This window comes from Pseudonaja textilis, chromosome 10 (genome assembly GCF_049901715.1).
Source record: "Pseudonaja textilis isolate UNSWEBS1 chromosome 10, rPseTex1.2, whole genome shotgun sequence".
NCBI classification, from domain to species: Eukaryota; Metazoa; Chordata; class Lepidosauria; order Squamata; family Elapidae; genus Pseudonaja; species Pseudonaja textilis.
Window position 1 is genome coordinate 7,384,838 of NC_141999.1, and position 20,638 is coordinate 7,405,475.

The window sequence follows — 20,638 nt, forward strand, 5'->3', positions numbered from 1 at the left end:
TCCTTTCCTTTCCTTTCCTTTCCTTTCCTTTCCTTTCCTTCCTTTCCTTTCCTTTCCTTTCCTTTCCTTTCCTTTCCTTTCTTTCCTTTCCTTTCCTTTCCCTTTCCTTTCTTTCTTTCCTTTCTTTCCTTTCCCTTTCTCCTTTCCTTTCTTTCCTTTCCTTTCCTTTCCTTTCCTTTCCTTTCTCTTTCCTCCCTTTCTCCTTTCCTTTCCTTTCCTTTCCTTTCCTTTCCTTTCCTTTCCTTTCCTTTCCTTTCCTTTCCTTTCTTTCCTTTCTCCTTTCCTTTCTCCCTTTCCTTTCCTTTCCTTTCCTTTCCTTTCCTTTCCTTTCCTTTCTTTCCTTTCCTTTCTCCTTTCCCTTTCTCCTTTCCTTTCTCCTTTCCTTTCCTCTTTCCTTTCCTTTCCTTTCCTTTCCTTTCCTTTCCCTTTCCTTTCCCTTCTCCTTTCCTTTCCTTTCCTTTCTTTTCCTTTCTCCTTTCTCCTTTCTCCTTTCCTTTCTCCTTTCCTTTCCTTTCTTTCCTTTCCTTTCCTTTCCTTTCCTTTCCTTTCCTTTCTCCTTTCTCCTTTCTCCTTTCCTTTCTCCTTTCCTTTCTCTTTCCTTTCCTTTCCTTTCCTTTCCTTTCCTTTCCTTTCCTTTCCTTTCCCTTTCCTTTCCTTTCCTTTCCTTCTCCTTTCCTTTCCCTTCTCCTTTCCTTTCCTTTCTTTCCTTTCTCCTTTCCTTTCCTTTCTCCTTTCTCCTTTCTCCTTTCCTTTCCTTTCCTTTCCTTTCCCTTTCTTTCCTTTCCTTTCCTTTCCTTTCCTTTCTCCTTTCCTTTCCTTTCTCCTTTCCTTTCCCTTTCCTTTCCTTTCCTTTCCCTTTCCTTTCTTTCCTTCCTTTCCTTTCCTTTCCTTTCCTTTCCTTTCTTTCCTTTCCCTTTTTCCTTTCCTTTCCTTTCCCTTTCCCTTTCCTTTCCTTTCCTTTCCTTTCCTTTCCTTTCTCCTTTCTCCTTTCCTTCCTTTCCTTTCTTTCCTTTCTCTTCTTTCCCTTTCCTTTCCTTTCCTTTCCTTTCCTTTCTCCTTTCCCTTTCTTCCCATGTCCTTTCCTTTCCTTTCTCCTTTCCCTTTTTCCTTTCCCTTTCCTTTCCTTTCCTTTCCTTTCCTTTCCTTTCCTTTCCTTTCCTTTCCTTTCCTTTCTTTCCTTTCTCCTTTCTCCTTTCTTTCCTTTCCTTTCCTTTCCTTTCCTTTCCTTTCCTTTCCTTTCCTTTCCTTTCCTTTCCTTTCCTTTCTTTTCCTTTCCTTTCTCCTTTCTCCTTTCTCCTTTCCTTTCTCCCTTTCCTTTCCTTTCCTTTCCTTTCCTTTCCTTTCCTTTCTCCTTTCCCCTTTCTCCTTTCCTTTCTCCTTTCCTTTCCCTTTCCTTTCCTTTCCTTTCCCTTTCCTTTCCTTTCTCCTTTCCTTTCTCTTTCCTTTCTCCTTTCCTTTCTCCTTTCCTTTCCTTTCCTTTCCTTTCCTTTCCTTTCCCTTCTTTCCTTTCCTTTCCCTTTCTCCTTTCCTTTCCTTTCTCCTTTCTCCTTTCTTTCCTTTCCTTTCTCCTTTCCTTTCCTTTCTTTTCCTTTCCTTTCCTTTCCTTTCCTTTCCTTTCTTTCCTTTCCTTTCCTTTCCTTTCCTTTCCTTTCCTTTCCCTTTCTCCTTTCTCCTTTCCTTTCCTCCTTTCCTTTCCTTTCCTTTCCTTTCCTTTCCTTTCCTTTCCTTTCCTTTCCTCTTCCTTTCCTTTCCTTTCCTTTCTCCTTTCCTTTCTCTTTCCTTTCTTCCTTTCTTCCTTTCTCCTTTCCTTTCCTTTCTCCTTTCCTTTCTCTTTCCTTTCCTTTCCTTTCCTTTCCTTTCCTTTCCCTTTCCTTTCCTTTCCTTTCCTTTCTCCTTTCCTTTCCTTTCCTTTCCTTTCCTTTCCTTTCCTTTCCTTTCCTTTCCTTTCCTTTCCTTTCCTTTCCTTTCCTTTCCTTTCCCTTTCTCCTTTCTCCTTTCCTTTCCTTTCCTTTCCTTTCCTTTCCTTTCCCTTTCCTTTCCTTTCCTTTCTCCTTTCCTTTTCCTTTCCTTTCCTTTCTCCTTTCCTTTCCTTTCCTTTCCTTTCCTTTCCTTTCCTTTCCTTTCCTTTCCTTTCCTTTCCTTTCCTTTCCCTTTCCTTTCCTTTCCTTTCCTTTCCTTTCCTCCTTTCCTTTCCTTTCTTTCTCCTTTCCTTTCCTTTCTTTCCTTTCCTTTCTCCTTTCCTCCCCTTTCCTTTCCTTTCCTTTCCTTTCCTTTTTTCCTTTCCCCTTTCCTTTCCTTTCCCTTTCCTTTCCTTTCTTTCCTTTCTCCTTTCCTTTCCTTTCCTTTCCTTTCCTTTCCCTTTCCTTTCCTTTCCTTTCCCTTTCCTTTCCTTTCCTTTCCTTTCCTTTCCTTTCCCTCCTTTCCTTTCCTTTCCTTTCTTTCCTTTCCTTTCTTTCCTTTCCTCCTTTCCTTTCCTTTCTTTCCTTTCCTTTCCTTTCTTTCCTCCTTTCCTTTCCTTTCCCTTTCCTTTCCTTTCCTTTCCTTTCTTTCCTTTCTCCTTTCCCTTTCCTTTCCTTTCCTTTCCTTTCTTTCCTTCTTTCCTTTCCTTTCTCCTTTCCTTCCTTTCTTTTTCCCTTTCCTTTCTTTCCTTTCTTTCCTTTCCCTTTCTTTCCTTTCCTTTCCTTTCTTTCCTTTCCTTTCTCCTTTCCCCTTTCCCTTTCCTTTCCTTTCCTTTCCTTTCCTTTCCTTTCCTTTCTCCTTTCTCCTTTCTCCTTTCCTTTCTCCTTTCCTTTCCTTCTTTCCTTTCCCTTTCCTTTCTTTCCCTTTCCTTTCCCTTTCCTTTCTTCCCTTTCCTTTCCTTTCCTTTCCTTTCTTCTTTCCTTTCCTTTCCTTTCCTTTCCTTTCTCCTTTCCTTTCCTTTCTTCTCTTTCCTTTCCTTTCCTTTCCTTTCTTTCCCTTTCCTTTCTCCTTTCTCCTTTCCTTCCTTTCCTTTCCTTTCCTTTCTTCCTTTCCTTTCCTTCCTTTCCTTCCTTTCCTTTCCTTTCCTTTCCTTTCTCCTTTCCTTTCCCCTTTCCTTTCCTTTCCTTTCCCCTTTCCTTTCCTTTCCCTTTCCTTTCCTTTCCCTTTCCTTTCCTTTCCTTTCTCCTTTCTCTTTCCTTTCTTCCCTTTCTTCCTTTCCTTTCCTTTCCCTTTCCCTTTCCTTTCCTTTCCTTTCCTTTCCTTCCTTTCCTTTCCTTTCCTCCTTTCCTTTCCTTCTTTCCTTTCCTTTCCTTTCCTTTCCCTTTCCTTTCCTTTCCTTTCCTTTCCTTTCCTTTCCTTTCCTTTCCTTTCCTTTCCTTTCTCCTTTCTCCTTTCCTTTCCTTTCTTTCCTTTCCTTTCCTTTCCTTTCCTTTCCTTTCCTTTCTTTCCTTTCCTTTCTCCTTTCCTTTCCTTTCCTTTCCTTTCCTTTCCTTTCCTTTCCTTTCCTTTCTCCTTTCCTTTCCTTTCTTTCCTTTCTTTCTTTCCTTTCCTTTCTTTCCTTTCCTTTCCTTTCCCTTTCCTTTCTCCTTTCCTTTCCTTTCCTTTCCTTTCCTTTCCTTTCCTTTCCTTTCTTCCTTTCCTTTCCTTTCCTTTCCTTTCCTTTCCCTTTCTTCCTTTCCTTTCTCCTTTCCTTTCCTTTCTTCCTTTCCTTTCCTTTCCTTTCCTTTCCTTTCCCTTTCCTTTCCTTTCCCTTTCCTTTCCTTTCCTTTCCTTTCCTTTCCTTCTCCTTTCCTTTCTCCTTTCCTTTCTCCTTTCCTTTCCTTTCCTTTCCTTTCCTTTCCTTTCCTTTCCTTTCCTTTCCTTTCCTTTCTTTCCTTTCTCCTTTCTTTCCTTTCTCCTTTCCTTTCTTTCCTTTCCTTTCCTTTCCTTTCCTTTCCTTTCCTTTCCTTTCCTTTCCTTTCCTTTCCTTTCCTTTCCTTTCCTTTCCTTTCTCCTTTCCTTTCCTTTCCCTTTCCTTTCCTTTCCCTTTCCTTTCTCCTTTCCTTTCCTTTCCTTTCTTTCCTTTCCTTTCCTTTCCTTTCCTTTCCTTTCCTTTCCTTTCCTCTTTCCTTTCTTTCCTTTCCTTTCCTTTCCTTTCTCCTTTCCTTTCCTTTCCTTTCCTTTCCTTTCCTTTCCTTTCTCCTCTTCTTTCCTTTCCTTTCTTTCCTTTCCTTTCCTTTCCTTTCCTTTCCTTTCCTTTCCTTTCCTTTCCTTTCTCTTTCCTTTCCTTTCCTTTCCTTTCCTTTCCTTTCCTTTCCTTTCCTTTCCTTTCCTTTCCTTTCCTTCCCTTTCCTTTCCCTTCTCCTTTCCTTTCCTTTCCTTTCCTTTCCTTTCCTTTCCTTTCCTTTCCTTCCTTTCCTTTCTCCTTTCCTTTCCTTTCCTTTCCTTTCCTTTCCTTTCCCTTTCCTTTCCTTTCCTTTCTTTCCTTTCCTTTCCTTTCCTTTCTCCTTTCCTTTCCTTTCCTTTCCTTTCCTTTCCCTTTCCTTTCCTTTCCTTTCCTTTCCTTTCCTTTCCTTTCTCCTTTCCTTTCCTTTCCTTTCCTTTCCTCCCTTTCCTTTCCTTTCCTTTCCTTTCCTTTCTTTCCTTTCCTTTCCTTTCCTTTCCTTTCCTTTCCTTTCCTTTCCTTTCCTTTCCTTTCCTTTCCTTTCCCTTTCCCTTTCCTTTCCTTTCCTTTCCTTTCCTTTCCTTTCCTTTCCTTTCCTTTCCTTTCCTTTCCTTTCCTTTCCCTTTCCTTTCCTTTCTCCTTTCCTTTCCTTTCCTTTCCTTTCCTTTCCTTTCCTTTCCTTTCCTTTCCTTTCCTTTCCTTTCCTTTCCTTTCCTTTCCTTTCCTTTCCTTTCCTTTCCTTTCCTTTCCTTTCCTTTCCTTTCCTTTCCTTTCCTTTCCTTTCCTTTCCTTTCCTTTCCTTTCCTTTCCTTTCCCTTTCCTTTCCTTTCCTTTCCTTTCCTTTCCTTTCCCTTTCCTTTCCTTTCCTTTCCTTTCCTTTCTCCTTTCTCCTTTCTTTTCCTTTCCTTTCCTTTCCTTTCCTTTCCCTTCTCCTTTCCTTTCCTTTCCTTTCCTTTCCTTTCCTTTCCTTTCCTTTCCTTTCCTTCTCCCTTTCCTTTCCTTTCCTTTCTCCTTTCTCCTTTTCTTTCTCCTTTCCTTTCTCCTTTCCTTTCCTTTCCTTTCCTGTTCTTCTTTGGAACACAATTAAAAATGTAACAAAAGCATTGGGTGCGGGGGGAGAAACAGATATGAAAACATTTTTTAAAAGCCAGAAAGCAGCATCAGAGTTGTCAGAAGAATAATTTGGGGCTTCCAATTCGAGCGGGGGAGGGGAGCGAGAACAAACAAAAATGTGACCCAGATAGCTGTGGGGAAGGAAGCAATGTCTTCCTCAAAGTAAAACAGTTTGCCTTTAGGGCAGGGGGTCCTCAAACTTGGCTACTTTGAGACTTGTGGACTTCGACTCCCAGGTGACCTGCTTTAGCGGCAGGCAGGCTGCAGAGAAATGGAGTACAGCAGCAGGCTTTATTTTAACGGGGGGAGCTTGTCTGGGGTGTCGCGTGCTGATTCTTGGGATCTAGGGTGAGACTTGAGGGGTGTGTGTGTGTGTGTGTGTGTGTGTGTGTATTGTGAACATACAGTTCCTCTAGGAGACCTAATTTAATCAGCGCTCTTTTTGCAGACCTTATCCTTTGATATGTGGATTAGGTGTGGGTAACTTATTTGAAGAAGTTTGTTAATTTTAGTTGCTTAACTTAGTTTCAGCTTGACGGTTAATTATCTTGCAGTGCCACTGATTCTCAGGCCATTGTGGATTCTGGTAATATTTTAAGGGGAAGATGGAAACAGTATAAAGAATAAAATATATTTGGATATAAAAGGAAAGAGAAAGAAAACAATTTCCAACAATTTTTTTGCAGCATGCAAACATAACCCCTAACTATTTCCACCCTCACAAACTACAGGATGTGGTTCCCATAAAGAGCCCTTGTTCATCAATCCAAAACTTTGGAGCTTTGAAAGCCAGATGGGGTAACACAATGGCAGTGGTAGGCCAGCACGATTAATGTCAGAGTGTTTTCCTTATACATTTACAATAAATTTAAATTAAGGATTGTTTTAAGACAGCATGGACAGCAGTGACGCCAATATTATAAAAGGAAAAGGATGGCTCCTGCCATTATAGATAAATGAGCACAGCAGATTGCAAAACTTGCACATAGGAAGACGTATATTTTATGTATAGGAAGACATATGCTTGGAAAAATGAGATATTCCTTTACAAAACCTCTTAGTTAACTATACATAAGGAAACATCCCTTTTAACAGAACATGAAAGAAAAGAAGAAATGCACAGGAGGAAGATTGTCCTCGACTTATGACCGTAATTGAGCTTGCAATTTTGGTCCTAAGTTGTGATGGTTGTTAAATGGGTTACCATGTGTCCACACCCAATTTTCCAAACTGTTTGGCAGTAGTTGTTAAGCAAACTCATTGTTTACTATGTGGCATTGTGGTCATGACTGGGGGAAATGGGTGGCCATGAGAACTTTGAATTGGGTTATAAGTCGCTTTTGGGAGGGTGGGGACTGTCATAAGTAGAGTAACTAGATACAAGTCAAGGAATACATGTACAAGCTAATACAAGCTAATACATTCCATTTGATTAGTGATTGGCTAAATCTTTCAACTGAAAACCTATTTTATTAAATTTCTGCACCACCCAGGTGACTTTGAGACTGTGAGAAGGGAGACAGGAGAGCAATCCACTGTGACTGTCATCCCATGTTACTTGACAAACTTGGGTTGAGTAAATGTAACCTGTGGATCATCTGGCATATTTTGTTGAATGCTTGGATTGGATACAAATTCTGGGGAATGTATCTGGTCTTTCGGACAATGGGATATTTGTTGGTTCAGGTTTACTACTGTTGATTGCAAAAACATTTTTAAAGATTTCTTGACTGCTACCCATTGGGTCTCTGCTGTTCAGGGAAAGATGGAGTTGAGATGGACAAAAATATAACAGGCATCAAGAATGCAAACTTTTAAAAAGAAACATAGACTCTAAAATTGATTCACAAGAGCTGTATGGGGATTCCTACCCATCTCTCCAAGTCAATAGACCCGGCTGCGGGTTATATCTCTGGCCATTCTGGACCATTCTCTCTCTTGGCATCAGCTCTTGGGCCAGTCTCCCAGGGTTCCCCCAGATACTGTTACATGTCCCTTCCCTGTCCAGCTGTCTCACCCCCTGGCCCAGGACACCTGGAAAAGGCCAGCCCAGGCGTGAGCAACCAGATCCACACATGTAGAATTCCGGCCACTTTATTGTATTCTGCCTATAAGATGGAATCACCCCAGTCTGATAGCTCTCTCTTGGGAACAATTATCTAAGGCTTTAATGCAGGGGTGTCAAACTCCCGGTGTCACGTTGTTGTCATGTGACATATTGCAACTTCCCCCCCCCCTTTGCTGAAACGGGGTGGGTGTGGCTAATGCGTGACCCCTGCTCTATGGAATTCAGGGCAGATTGCCTCTCGCCCTTTAAGAGTTGCGCAGTGACCTTAGCTCTATTCTTGATCCTTCTTGATCCACCAGCCCAGCTGGGTGCTTCCAAAGAGCAGCCTTGACTTCTGTCTTGACAAGAGGTCCAGAGGGCTGGCCATTTCCAGGAGTCCTGGGCCAGGGGGTGAGACAGCTGGACAGGGAAGGACATGTATCTGGGGGAACCCTGGGAGACTGGGCCAAGAGATGATACCAAGAGAGAGAATGATCAGAATGGCCAGAGACACAACCCAGTATAACCCGCAGCCGGGTCTATTGACTTGGAGAGATGGGTAGGAATCCCTACACAGCTCTTGTGAATCAATTTTAGAGTCAATCTTTCTTTTTAAAATGGCCAGAGACATAACCCAGCATAAGCCGAAGCTTTTTTTTCCAAGGTTGAAAAAAACCTGTTCTGATTGATGCTGGCAGGATCTTAATTCTGGATTGGCAAAAATCCCACCCAGCATGGTCAGCATGACCAATTCCAGAGGGTACTTTTGGGGGTGGACACAAATACAGAATCTTCCGAACCTTCCGGAGATTCATACCTGAGGGAGGATTTGAACCTAGCTTTCCCTGAACACCAATCCAGCACCTTAACCCAACACCCAACATCAATGATCTTTCCCAAATCCCTGTCTTTTCGGTAGTACTATCCAAAGGGGGCGGCTTTGTTGTCTTCTGGGATACCTTTCAACTTTCCAGTCTGTTTTTTTAAATTCTTGGATTTCCTGGTGGTCTTCTATCCATGCGGTAACCAAGTCAAATCTGACTTCCCACCTTTTGAAGACCAACCAAGGTTTGGCAAGACAGGAGGCACTTCGTGCGGTGTGTGGCTATGATTTTTCCAGGTTCTTGCATGAGGATTAAAAAGCGTCCCACCCGCCCTCAGGCATAAATCCAATCTCGTCTAAATTTTCCATTTCAGAACAGAGTAGCAATGAATCATTAATGTGCAGCCGTTGCTCTTTTGTGATCTGAAAGGTGTTTTAGAAGCTGCAATGTGGTGACCTGGGCTTCCTCTGGAGGTCTCTGTCTACAGCTCAGCCAGGGAATCTGAGTGGGGGTTTATCTCCTCCCCCCTTGTCTAGGGGCAGCACCCAGGTGAGGAACTGCCTGCAGAGTCACCTGTTTCCTCTGACCTGGCAGGGAAGGGAGGAGAGCAGCAGGTCTGCCATAAACCATCTCTCTCTCTAACCTAGTCTTCCCTCCCCAGATATATGGGACCTCAATGCCCATCACCTGCAGGAAACAGTCGGAATGAAGGTTATTTTAGTGGAAGCCCATGTTGGCTGGGAAGGAGATGGTAACAAATTAATAGAGTCGGAAGGGACCTTGTAGGGTTAGGGTTAGCTCCCACAACTTCCAAAGGCAACTTCTGCTCCACGGGTTGATTTGTCCGTCAGAAAATTCTTCCTTATTTCCAGGCTGAACTTCTCCTTGTTCAGTTTCCATACATTATTCCTCGTCTGCCCTTTGGGTGCTTTGGAAAATAGCTGCGAAGACCTGGCTTTTCTCCAAAGTGCTGGGGAGAAGATTAAATAATTAATTGCCTTTCAATCTTTGATTTGGGGCCAGGTTGATGTTGGTTGGTTTGGTTTTATAGTTTTAATAATGATTGGATGTGTCTTTTGGTTTTTTGATTGGGAGCCGCCCAGAGTTGGTTGAAAGATGGGTGACTACATCATTCACCATCGTCATCATCTTAGCCATTGTCTATCCAGGGCAGGATGAAGGCCTTTTCTGCATGTTTGCAGCCCATACCACCCTGAGGTTTCTTTTGCCAATTGGGCCTGCTGATGTCATCGATACATCTTGTTTTAAGGTCTCTTGTGGATGCTTTAAATGTTGTAAACAAACAAATGGGGGGGGGGGGAGTTTGATTATTTATTACATTTATACGTCACCCACCTCAGTCTGCAAGGCTACTCAGGAGGTGCAGCCAGCTTTAGGGAAGGCCGTCTTAGCAGAGTAAACAGGACACCCCCACCCAGCTGACCAACAGGCACCCCAAAGAAGAGGCAGTCCCTCTTGATTTTTTTCCATTTTATTTTCCACAAAAGTTTGCTCTGAGGCATAATACTGTCACCGTGACACTGAGCGCAGCACCCCCAGAAATGCCCCACCAGGAAACAGCAGCACCGCCCCCCACTCAGAAAAAGCACAGTGTGTTGGACGATGGCAGCTGCTCGAGTCGCTAACAGTGCTCACACACATACACACACAGCCACACAATGTTGCCCATCTCCTGGCTGAGGCCAGCGGGGAGAGTTTTAAATAAGAAAACGAGATCCGTGTTTCTCAACGTTGGCGACCATGGCTGGCTGGGGAATTTGGCGAGTTACAAGTCGTCCAGGTTAGGAAACACATGGTGTAAATGCTTCCTATTGGCAGGAACACACACACACACTCATCTGCAACACTGACACCCCCTCGCTTCGGAAAAGGAGTTGGGGGGGGGTCTGTTCCCCCCACCTTTCTCACGATCTGGCCCTCACCTAAAGATACCCCCCGAGGGGCAGCCAGATCATCAAGGCATAGTCCTCATGCTAACATCCAAGTTTATATACATTATTCACATCCTTTGTTACCAAGCCAGTTAAATAACTATGTGGTTATATAGTGTTGAAGATGAGCTATGAGATGGGGTCAGTCTGATAAGGTGCTTGTTAAAAAAATAATACTAGTCATAAAATGAGGACAGGAAGAAGAGTGAGTCCACAGGGCTGGCACCCCAGCCTGGCTCCTTGCGTTGCCCTCAAGTCCACAGGAGGAGCAGAATTCGCCCTGGGTGATCATCTTCCCATCTAACGTAGCCTGGAGTTGGCCCAACGCTGCACTCGTCCTTTGGCATCCCCATCTACAGAACCTCTGCAGGAGGAAAAAAGGAAAAGAAAAATCAAGAGTCTTGGAAGAGCAAAAATGCTCCAGGCAGAGCACGGTTCTGACCCACCCACCCAAGCGTAAGACAGGACTAAAGGCAGGTAGTTCTCCAGCTACGAGCACAATCGAGCAATTTGTGTTGCTCAGTGAAACATTCCTTAAGTGAGTTTGCCCCGTTTTATGACCTTTCTTGCCCCTGTTGTTAAGTGAAACATGTTGCATTTGTTAAATTAGTAACATGGTTGCTAAATGAATCTGTCTTCCCCGTTGGTTTTGTTTGTCAGAAGGTCACAAAAGCGGATCGCATGACCCCAGGACGTTGCAACCGTCATAAATGTGAACCAGTTGCCAAGCATCGGAATTATTATTTTTTTGAAAAAAGTTTTCTTATTTTTATAACAAACAAAACAACAAATAAAATCTTAATTATACAGTGTGTCATTTTGGTACATATGTCGTGTGCGCAATATTTATAAACCTTTCCTCTTATATTTGCTTTCATATTATATCCTAATCAACATTCTATATCATATTGTATCATTACTATATTATCATTAAAGTTTTTATTTTAATTCCAGGCTATCTTTAAGAATAAATCTCAACTGTTACTAAATTATATTCATATTATAACTTATTCAAAAATAATCAATTATAATATATCATTACTATTACAATATACTTCAATTTCTTACTCTTCTTTCTAGCCATTCATAAAATAAACCCCAAATCTTGTAATATTCATTTTCTTCTTGCTCTCTAATTGCGAATGTTAATCTACTCATTTCTGCACATTCCATTATTTTCTTAATCATTTCCTCCTCCATTGGAATTTTCTCATTTTTCCAGTTTTGAGCAAGCCTCTGAATTTTGATCACATGACCAAGAGGACATTGCAAGGGTGGTAAGTGTGAAAATGGTCATGTCACTTTTTTCCAGTGCTGTTGTAACTTTGGTCACTAAATGAACTGTTGTAAGTCGAGGACTAGGAAAGCTGACACAACTAGTCCTCGCCCATGGAGCTCTAAATGTCCGTTGCCAAGCAAAGCAGTTGTTAAGTGAGTAGTGTCCCATTTCCCCATTTTATTAGCTTTTTGCAATGATTGTTTAAGCGAATCACTATGTTTGGACATTAAGTGAATCTGGCTTCCCACATGGGCTATGCTTTGCCAGAAGATCCCTAGGAAGGTTGCAAATTACATTCTCGGAACTCTGGGACCTCGGAACCGTTGCAAATGCATGCCAGCTGCAAAGTTTAATGATATGTGATCTATGGGGGATGCCGGAACGGTCCTAAGTGTGAGAACTGGTCATAAGTCACTTTTTTTCAATGCTGTTTTAATTATGAATGGTCATTAAGCCAATGGTTGTAAGTCGAAGATGAACCTGTAATCCCTTTTCTGCCCAGATTGGCATGTCTGTTGTTTTCACTCTATTTCTTCCTAAGAAGGAAGCCAAAGGCTCTTCGTCTGTACATTGATCCAGTGAAGGTCTTGGGGGGTGTGGGGGCAGCAGGTAGCCCCACCCATGCCATAAAAGGCAGACTGCTATGAAGACCAAAGCAGACCACTCCCCTCTAGTGCATTTGCTCCGCCTTGCTCACCAGCCTGCTGGCATTTCCAAGCACTGGGTGTGTGGAACTGAACCTGGTTTATTCGTTGGTGAGATGGATACCCCAAAGCTTTCCTCGAGAATATCCAAGGGGCATTCCTGGAACCCCTTTCCCCAGTGTTTCTTGACCCCATCACCTTTGAGATGCAACCGGGACCCAATCTGTGGGCCTGCGAGATGTGAACCTGCTTTTAGCCTCTCTCTTTATTCCAGCTGGGCACCTGAACCACAGAATATAAAACCACAGAATGTACAGATCTACCAAGAAAGCCCCCTTGCAATTCCCCCTAGCTGAATTCTTTACCGTTTCACACAGAACCTTAACTTGTCGGACTGAAGACTCTACTATCTACACCTACAACCAGGATTGCCCAAACGTGGCAACTTTAAGACTTGTGGACTTCAACTCCCAGAATTCTCCAGTCCACAAGTCTTAAAGTTGCCAGGTTTGGAGACCAGGGGTGGGATTCTACCAGTTCGGACCAGTTATATAGAACTGGTTGTTATGATTTTGTGCAGTTCGGAGAACCAACAAATTGTGCCACTGGCTGGCCCCTCCCTTCCTGTCGGATTTCTTGCTTTTCTAGCTAATCTAAATCACTGTTGTACTGCTTTGCCTTCATCCAAAAGGCTTCCTTGAGGCCCAGTCAGGAGTGGTATTCAGGAGGTTAGAGGGTGAGGGGGAAGTGACCCGAGAGCAGAGCTGAACCTTCCTTAGGACTGAAGCTTCTATTTTTCAGTGCAGACTCAGGCAGCAGATTGCAGAATGGTAGATCTCTGGGTGAATCTGTGATTCTACGAGCAACTCAATCTGCTTTGCCTGATTTTCGGTAAAAGTTGCTCTCTTTTTTATATACAGTATAAAAAATTCAATATTGACATAAATATTTACAATGTTTACATACATGCCACACCCACCCAGTCACATGACCACCAAGCCACATCCACAAATTAGGCCATGCCCACAGAACCGGTTGTCAAGAAATTTGAATCCCACCCCTGTTGGAGACCTCTGACCTACAATACACAGCCTGTCTTTGACTTGCAGTCCTTCATTTAGTGACCATCGAAGCTAAAACTGCACTGAGAAAAATGGTCCTAGCACTTACCCCACGATCACTTGTGGTCACACCATCAAAATTCAGGTGTTTGGGCAACCAGCATGTATTTACAACGGTTGCAACCTCCCAGGGGGGGGGGAGTGGGGGATCCCATGATCACCATTTGCAACCTTTCCAGCCAGCTTCTGACAAACAAGTCAATGCGAAAGCCGGATTCACTTAAGGACTGTGTGATTCATTTAACAGCTGCTTAAAATTTGCTAATAAAAGGTTGTAAATTCTGATCCCAATGGTGGCTGTAACGTCAAGGAGTTCTATGTGGTCTGTGAATTGTTAGGGGAGGGGCTGTCCTCACCCTCTTTCTCTCACACATGCTATCTGGGCTGAGTTGCCTCTTGACTCCTCTGGAATGAAGCCCCTCCCTCCTGGGAGTCTACATTCCATCCGAGGCAGAAGATGCTCCTTGGTGGGGAATGGAGGCTACCTTACCTGTGACCTGGGGCGCCTTGGCCACTGCATTGTTGAGGAAGGGCTCCTTGTTGGCAAAAGGCAGGATGGGCTCATTGGCCATGCTTAGCCCGGACCCTGCAGGGTGCTCCCGTGCACCAGGCTCCTGGGGAGAGGGGAAGCCATTCTCATGCTTGCTGGACTGCAGGCCATTCACCAGGGCCAGGGTGGGGTTGATGGGAGAGCTGCAGCGGAAAAGAGAGGTGGGAGGAGTGTGAGGTCATGGCGTCACAAGCTTCCCTCAAGGAGATGGGAAGGAAGACAAAGGTGGCCAGAAGGGAGGACATCCTGGAGAGCAGATCTTTGCAGGTATACACACACAACACACACAACACAAACTGTCGTTTTAGCCCCAAGTGTTCTCCCCTGCACTAGCATGAAGGACTTTTGAGCTGGCCTTGGGATGATAGGAACAAGGAGGGGAAGGAGGGAAGAAGCCATTCAAGAGGGTTTTGGAGCAAGCAGTCACACTCTCTGGAGACCGAAAGGAGGTTTCCAAGAGCCAAACCATCAATCATGCCCATACACAACCAAGGGACAAAACTATTGTTGAATTTTGGCCATGGGTACTAGTACAGGTGCTGCACTGTGCTGTGTTTCTGGGTGCAATCCAAAGTGCTGGCTGGCACCTTTCAAGCCCCGCCTGGCCTGGGATGGGGTTACCTGAAGGACCGTCTTCTCCTGAGAGGTTCTACCTGTCCAATTCTGCCTAGTAGATTGAGGATGCTATGGCTCCTGTCAACTGGCAGGTACCAGGAGACATGCCTCCTTGGAATATTCCTCCTTTGGTGCTCAGAATAGGCCAGACCCTTTTAGCCTTTTGTAAAGCTTTCAAGATCCTAACCTTTAAGAGTAGATTAGGGATCTCCAAGGAAGGAAGGAAGGAAGGAAGGAAGGGAGGGGAGGGAGGGAGAGGAAAGGAAGGAAGGAAGGAAGGAAGGAAGGAAGGAAGGAAGGAAGGAAGGAAGGAAGGAAGGGAAGGAAGGAAGGAAAAGTGAAAGACAGTTACTGATGGGAATTGTAGTCCAATATATCTGTAAGACAGGGGCCCCCAAACTTGGCAACTTTAAGACTTGTGGACTTCAACTTCCAGAATTCCTCAGCCAGCCAAGAATTCAGGAAGTTGAAATCCACAAGTCTTAACATTGCCAACTTTGGAGACCCCTGGATTAGATGATGGCACATTTAGCATGGACTAGAACTAGGTTTTTGTTATTTTTAATGTTTTATGTTTTCACTGGCTGAGTTTGACAGATTTTAAAATGATTATAGGTGTGTTTTAATTTTTGATTGGGAGTCTCTCCAAGTTGGTTGAAAGGTGGGTGGCTGTATCATGTTTTTAAGTACATAAGTAAAATCTGGCGATGTGGTGTCCTGGAAATATTGGGGGGGAGGGGGCATTAACTGGTTGCACTGTTAATTTTTATGTCTTATGATCATTTTCAGCTGCCTATATATATTTATAATCTGTAACTGTTCTTGCATTTTTATGGTTTTAATTAGTGTGATATTGTTTGCTGCCCAAAGTCAATTGGATTGAGATCCTATACAAATTGAAGGGTTGGTTGGATGGTTGGATGGATGGAGAGGATAGATATATGATAGACAACTCAAGTTCTTCTATTCCAGGAAGAGTTGGTAATGTGGCCCCTGCAGCTTCAGAGGCTCACTGTAAAACTGATTTTCAACCATCTCCCACTTGAGATCTTGCAAAAGTTTGGATATTTTCATAAGATCCTGGTGTGAGAGCACTAAAAGCCTTTAGAGTTTTAGAGCATTTTGTTTGGGTGCTCAGCACCTGAGAAGATTGCTTTTCCCTGAATAATCCACGTGAGATGTTTGCGGTTTCCCAAGATTAAGAGGTAAGATTGAAAAACAAGCTGAAAGGCAGAAGAAACAGAAAACGGAATTGGAGACGGAAATAATACGGCCCCGATAAAAATCAGCAGGATAAAGATTCCGACAAAGTTCCTTGTAGAGGGGAACACTCAAGTTTTATCCCGTCCTCATCCCGGAGTATTCCAAAAATGTGAAGAAGCTGCACTACCCTTGGAATGGAGCCAAATGTGAGCCTTGATCCGGTGTCCATATGCTTTTTTCAGGACACAAATAATGCTTCTGTTTTTTAAGCAGCTCCATCACATCCACTCATACGCACTTCAAGCCATGTTTCTGAACTGCAACTTGGAAGATATCTGGACGTCGACTCCCAGGATTGCCACCACTTGGCTGATGTGAAGTCCTCACATCTTGCCAAGGTTGAAAAACACTCTAGATAATTCGGCTGATCTTGGAAAAAAGGCTCCTCTGGTTGGATCCGATTTGTAACTGGATGGAGGAATACCAGAAAAAACCCACGGCATTCCAGAAGTCCCACCTTTAGTAGTTCCTTCTTTATTCTTGACAAGAAAACCACCTAGACATGTGAAGCTCCACTCGAGGGGAACATTTATCTTTCTATACCAGAGCTATCAAACTCCCAGCCCACGGGCCAGATGTGTCATGCGCTGGCCACGCCCACACCCCGTTTAACGAAAGGAGAAAAAGTCCTGATACGTCATGTGACGCTGCCATGATAACACGAGTTTGACACCCCTGTTCTATACTAACAAAGAAGGGGATTCTGGGAAAATGTCTGCCATGCCCTTCCTGTAATGTTCTGACCTGCTTTTCCAACTCTTTATATACCTGTGCTGTATGCCCTCTGGACTCAGCCCTTTGCGACTGGCCGGACTTGAAGGTTGCATCTCTGGCAGCTCTTCTTCCTTGGGGAGACTCCCAGGGTATTTCTTGCCATCTGAAAATGGAAGAAAAACTTCTATTAAGCACCCTAGAGCAGGGGTCCCCAACTCCCGATCCGTGGACTGGCAATGGTCCGTGGCATGCCAGAAATCGGTCTGCGCAAACCAGCAAAGCCCCATCCACGGGATGCAGCCAGCCAACCAAAACCAGGCCCTCTCTGGTCCATGGGAAAACCTCTCTCCACAGAACTGGTGCCTGGTGCCCCAAAGGTTGGGGACCACTGAATCCTAGAACCTCCTCCTCCTACCCACTCCCCCCAAAAAGCTGCATTTCTCAATCGGATCCAAAATGAATCTCTATTCATCACGGTGAGTCTATGAGCAGAGTTCATTTATACATGAGAGAAACAGGCTCACAAAAGTATAGGTAGTCCTCAATATACAACCACAATTAGGACCAGAATTTCCTAGCAGTTGTTAACCGAGTCACACCTGATTTATTTTTTGCCGTAGTTGTTCAGTGAAACATTGATGTTGTTCAATGACTGAGACAGCCATTAAGCGAATCTGGCTTTCCCGTTAACTCTGCTTGTTGGAAGCCAGCGGAGAAGGTCACAAATGGTGACTTCCGGGATGCTGCAATCCTCGTAAATATATGTTGGTTGCCAAAAGCACCTAATTTTGAACATGGGATCATGGAGATGCTGTGATGGTCGTAAGTGGGATGACTGGTTGTAAATCACATTTTTTTTCAATATTGTTGCAACTTCAGATGGTTGCTAAATGAACGGTTCTAAGTTGAGGACAACCCGCAATCGAATTTCAGAACAAGTCTATTTAAAGATGCAGAAAGGGATTCTCACCTGGGCCCATTCCGCCCTCTTGTTTCTCTTCCTTGCCATTCACCATCTTCTTGTCCTCTTTCTTCTGCAAAAAAAAAAAAGAAAAGAAAGGAGTGGGAGATATATTAAGCGAGAAGGAATCAGGTCTTCAAATAGTATGTTGGCAGAAGAAGAGCCCATGCTCGCTATCTTCCCCTGGAAGGAAGGAAGGCTCATGACAGAAAATGTCCCAGGAAAATGTTGCAAGATCCAATCTGGGTTGGTCACTGTGACCAGAGATTCTGTTTTTTTGAGCTTTTGGACTCGGTGCTGGAGCCCATCCACGGAGAATTTCTCTCTCCTGGAACGTGTGCTTTGGATTACATCAATCTCAGAAAAGTTAATCCTCTGGTCCTGGTGACCGATCCAGAGTGGAAGGAAAACTGTCCACTTTTTTCTGGGCATCGATGAAAGCACCCAAGATGCGGGGGTTCCAGAGATCCAAGGCTGCCCTATCGATAAGAGGGACACAGCAGAGATGCTAAGTGGCAGATCCAAAACCCCCTGTGGAGCAGCTGCGCATAAATGCTGAAGAGGCACGGCAGGCTGAATGGTGCTCCCGTTCCTTCAGGGCTGCTATCTGCTGTCTCTTCTGGAGGCATCACCCTATCTAAGGCCGGTTCGCGGTCCTCTCATCGGCCAGAGGAGACCAGGAAAATCAAATCACCCTTGCAGCAGCTCCCTCTGCTTTTCGCGTCCGTTTCATGATCTCTTCCAGACGCTGCAAGGAGAAGAAAAAAAAAAAAAGATGAAAAAAGGTGGTCACATGATATCCCTTTTCAACAGCAAAGTTTTCCTGTCTCATCGTAATTTATAAAACGGTGAGGATATTTTAGGCGTTAATTGGATATTTTGTTGTGGGGTTAAGGATGAGAGACCAGGGGTCTCCAACCTTGGCAACTTTAAGGCTTATGGACTTCAACTCCCAGAGTTCCTCAGCCAGCAAAGCTTAAAGTTGCCAAGGTAGAAGACCCCCGTGCTGGACCGTTCTGTACATTTTTCAAATCACAAAGGTTCACCCAGGGAAAATGTAGTGGAGATCTCTTCCAAACCTTCAGAATAGCCATTGCCAAGCAAGATGGTTGTTAAGTGAATCGCACCCAACTGTATGACCTTTTTGCCAAGGTTGTTAAGTGTATCACTGCAGTTGCTAAGTGAATCTGTAAGGCATCCAGAAAGTATCCATGATATCAATCACTCCGAGACATATTCTCTCCAGTTGATCTATTTAGGAACAGATCTGGTATGTCTAAGGCAATTTCTCAAAGTGAAAGTATTTTTGCACATTACACAGAATCCACCTCTCTCTCCTCCCACTTCTACACTTCATAAATCACGAGAACCAATGAACTGCAACTGGAATTTCTTAGTACGGCATACAGAATAACCTTGAACTTTTCGACTCCTCCACCCCCCCACCCCTTTCATTAAATGTGGCAGCTGAATTTCAAAGTTGACAGAATCTTGAGATCATTTCGCAACTCTGGCTTTTCCCGTTGACTTCGCTAGTCAGAAGCCAGTTGGGGAAGTTGCAAATGGAGATCCCAAGACCCCAGAACACTGCAACGATTGTAATTAGATGCCGGTTGCGAAGCGCTTGGATTTTGATCACATGACTGTGGGAATGCCACACCAATGCTCACCTTTGGGGTGGGCTTTAACTGTGCTTGCCAATGAAATTGTATTTAACCCAAGACGTCATGGTTTTCCAATTGCAACTCTTTAAAATCCTGGGGTTCAGGCCCCAACAGCCAGACCCACTCGCGTTGAGTACAGATAGTCCTCGTCTTAAGACCCACAATTGAGCCCAACGTTTATGTCGCTAAGCAAGACATTTGTTAAGTGAGCTGTGCCCCGTTTTATGACCTTTCTTGCCCCCGTGGATAGGTGAATCGCTGCAGTTGTTAAGTCAGTCACATGGTTGTTTCAGTGAAGGTTGTTTCCCCGTTGACTTTGCTTGCCAGAAGGTCACAAAACGGGACCACTCTGGGACCCTGCGACCATCATAAATATGAGTTGGTTGCCCAGCATCCGAATTTTGATCATGTGACCACGGGGGCACTGCCATGGTCGTAAGTGTGAAAAATGATAACAGGCCACGTTTTTCAGTGATGTTGTAACTTGGAATGGTCATTAAACGAACTGTTGTAAGTCTGTACCTGTACCTGTAAACTACTTTATCGCTTTGGGTCTATTTCACGGGAATCTTCTTAGAGTGGCAGTTTGCCACCCGCCGGGGAAAGACTAGACAAATCTAATAAGACAAGCCTTCAAGGGAGGGTCAGATCTTGTGTTTACATAAACAACTCCAAACTATTCCTCATTTGACCTCTCCTCCTGACTGGGAGGGTTGATCTCCAACACAGCGGCTAACCTAAGCTGGCCTGCTTGCTTGGGAAGCAAATCCCCAAGCGGCCCTTTTCCTATACAGAATAAAGCTATTATAGAGATGACTACATCTGGCATGATTAATTGGCGCAGCACTCCAGGGGCAACCAACCAGGGATTCTGGGGGCATCCCTCTTACCTTCTTCCTCTCCAGCCGTTCCTGTTCTTCTTTCTGGAAATGTTTCTCTCGTTCCACTCGTTGGCGTTCAGCCTCTTCCCGGGCCCGAGCCTCAGCTTCCTCCTTCTGCAAGGAAGGAGAGGAGAGATGAGCAGCTGCTGCGCAAAAGAAGGATTCCCCCCACCTCACCCCCGTTTCCAGCTGCTTGCAGAAGGACCAAGGACAGCAAGTGAGGAATGGGGGGTTTTCCAAGTCGGACCCTCCTCCCAAAAAAAACGAGAGAGAAAAGGCAGTTCCTCTTGCCAGACCACTAGAAAATTCAGAGCTCCATCCCTGATCCTTTTCAGCAGAACAGGTAGTCCTTGTTTAGCGACTGCCTCATTTAGTGACTGAACGTTATGTTAGGACCAAGGCCACTATCTCGCAACACACCTGTTTCTGCAGCCGTTCTTGTTCCTCCTGCTCTGCCCGGGCCCGTTCCTGGGCCTCCTGCTCCTCCTGCCGGGCCAGCTCCTCCTCCTGCCTAGCCAGCTCAACCTGCTGCTGCAGGCGGTCTCTGGCCTCTTGCTGAGCCCGCTCCTCCGCTTGGCGCCTGCCGGAGGCCCAGAGTCAATGTTGGAAGCACAAACCACGAAAAAGAAAGAACGGAAAGCAGCCGCTAAGGGCGTTTTAGCATGCCCCGGAAGCAATAGGCTTGCATCCCTGCTCATGCAAAGAGAAAATAAAAACTCTGCACATGTTCCATGTCACCCTCTCGTTTTATGCGTTCTAGGTGAATTATCTCATCCCTTAATTCTCTAGGAGACAAGATACTTGACCTAGAATGAGATAAGATGAGATTTTGGCTGGTCACTCGAAGGCTCATTGTGCCCAACTCTCCAGAAAAGAAAAATAACACTCTCCTCCATGAGGTCTAGAAA

The 20,638-nt window shown here is 44.4% G+C and overlaps 1 protein-coding gene across 7 annotated transcripts in view; it reads right to left on the minus strand.

Annotated features, from left to right (window-relative positions):
• Positions 1-9,562: 9,562 nt before the first annotated feature.
• MAP7D1 (MAP7 domain containing 1) overlaps positions 9,563-20,638 on the minus strand; it is a 68,003-nt gene continuing 56,927 nt past the window's right edge. For 6 of the 7 annotated variants that reach the window (XM_087939590.1, XM_087939589.1, XM_087939587.1 and 3 more), the window contains 7 exons: positions 20,151-20,310; positions 19,740-19,844; positions 17,880-17,933; positions 17,195-17,258; positions 16,279-16,387; positions 13,573-13,775; positions 9,563-10,402 (listed from right to left, as the gene is read on the minus strand). In XM_087939590.1, coding sequence (XP_087795716.1) covers positions 10,392-10,402; positions 13,573-13,775; positions 16,279-16,387; positions 17,195-17,258; positions 17,880-17,933; positions 19,740-19,844; positions 20,151-20,310 — 706 coding nt within the window. In that variant the 3' untranslated portion in view covers positions 9,563-10,391. The remainder of the gene's footprint in view (positions 10,403-13,572; positions 13,776-16,278; positions 16,388-17,194; positions 17,259-17,879; positions 17,934-19,739; positions 19,845-20,150; positions 20,311-20,638) is intronic. The other variant, XM_087939591.1, reaches the window with a different exon arrangement.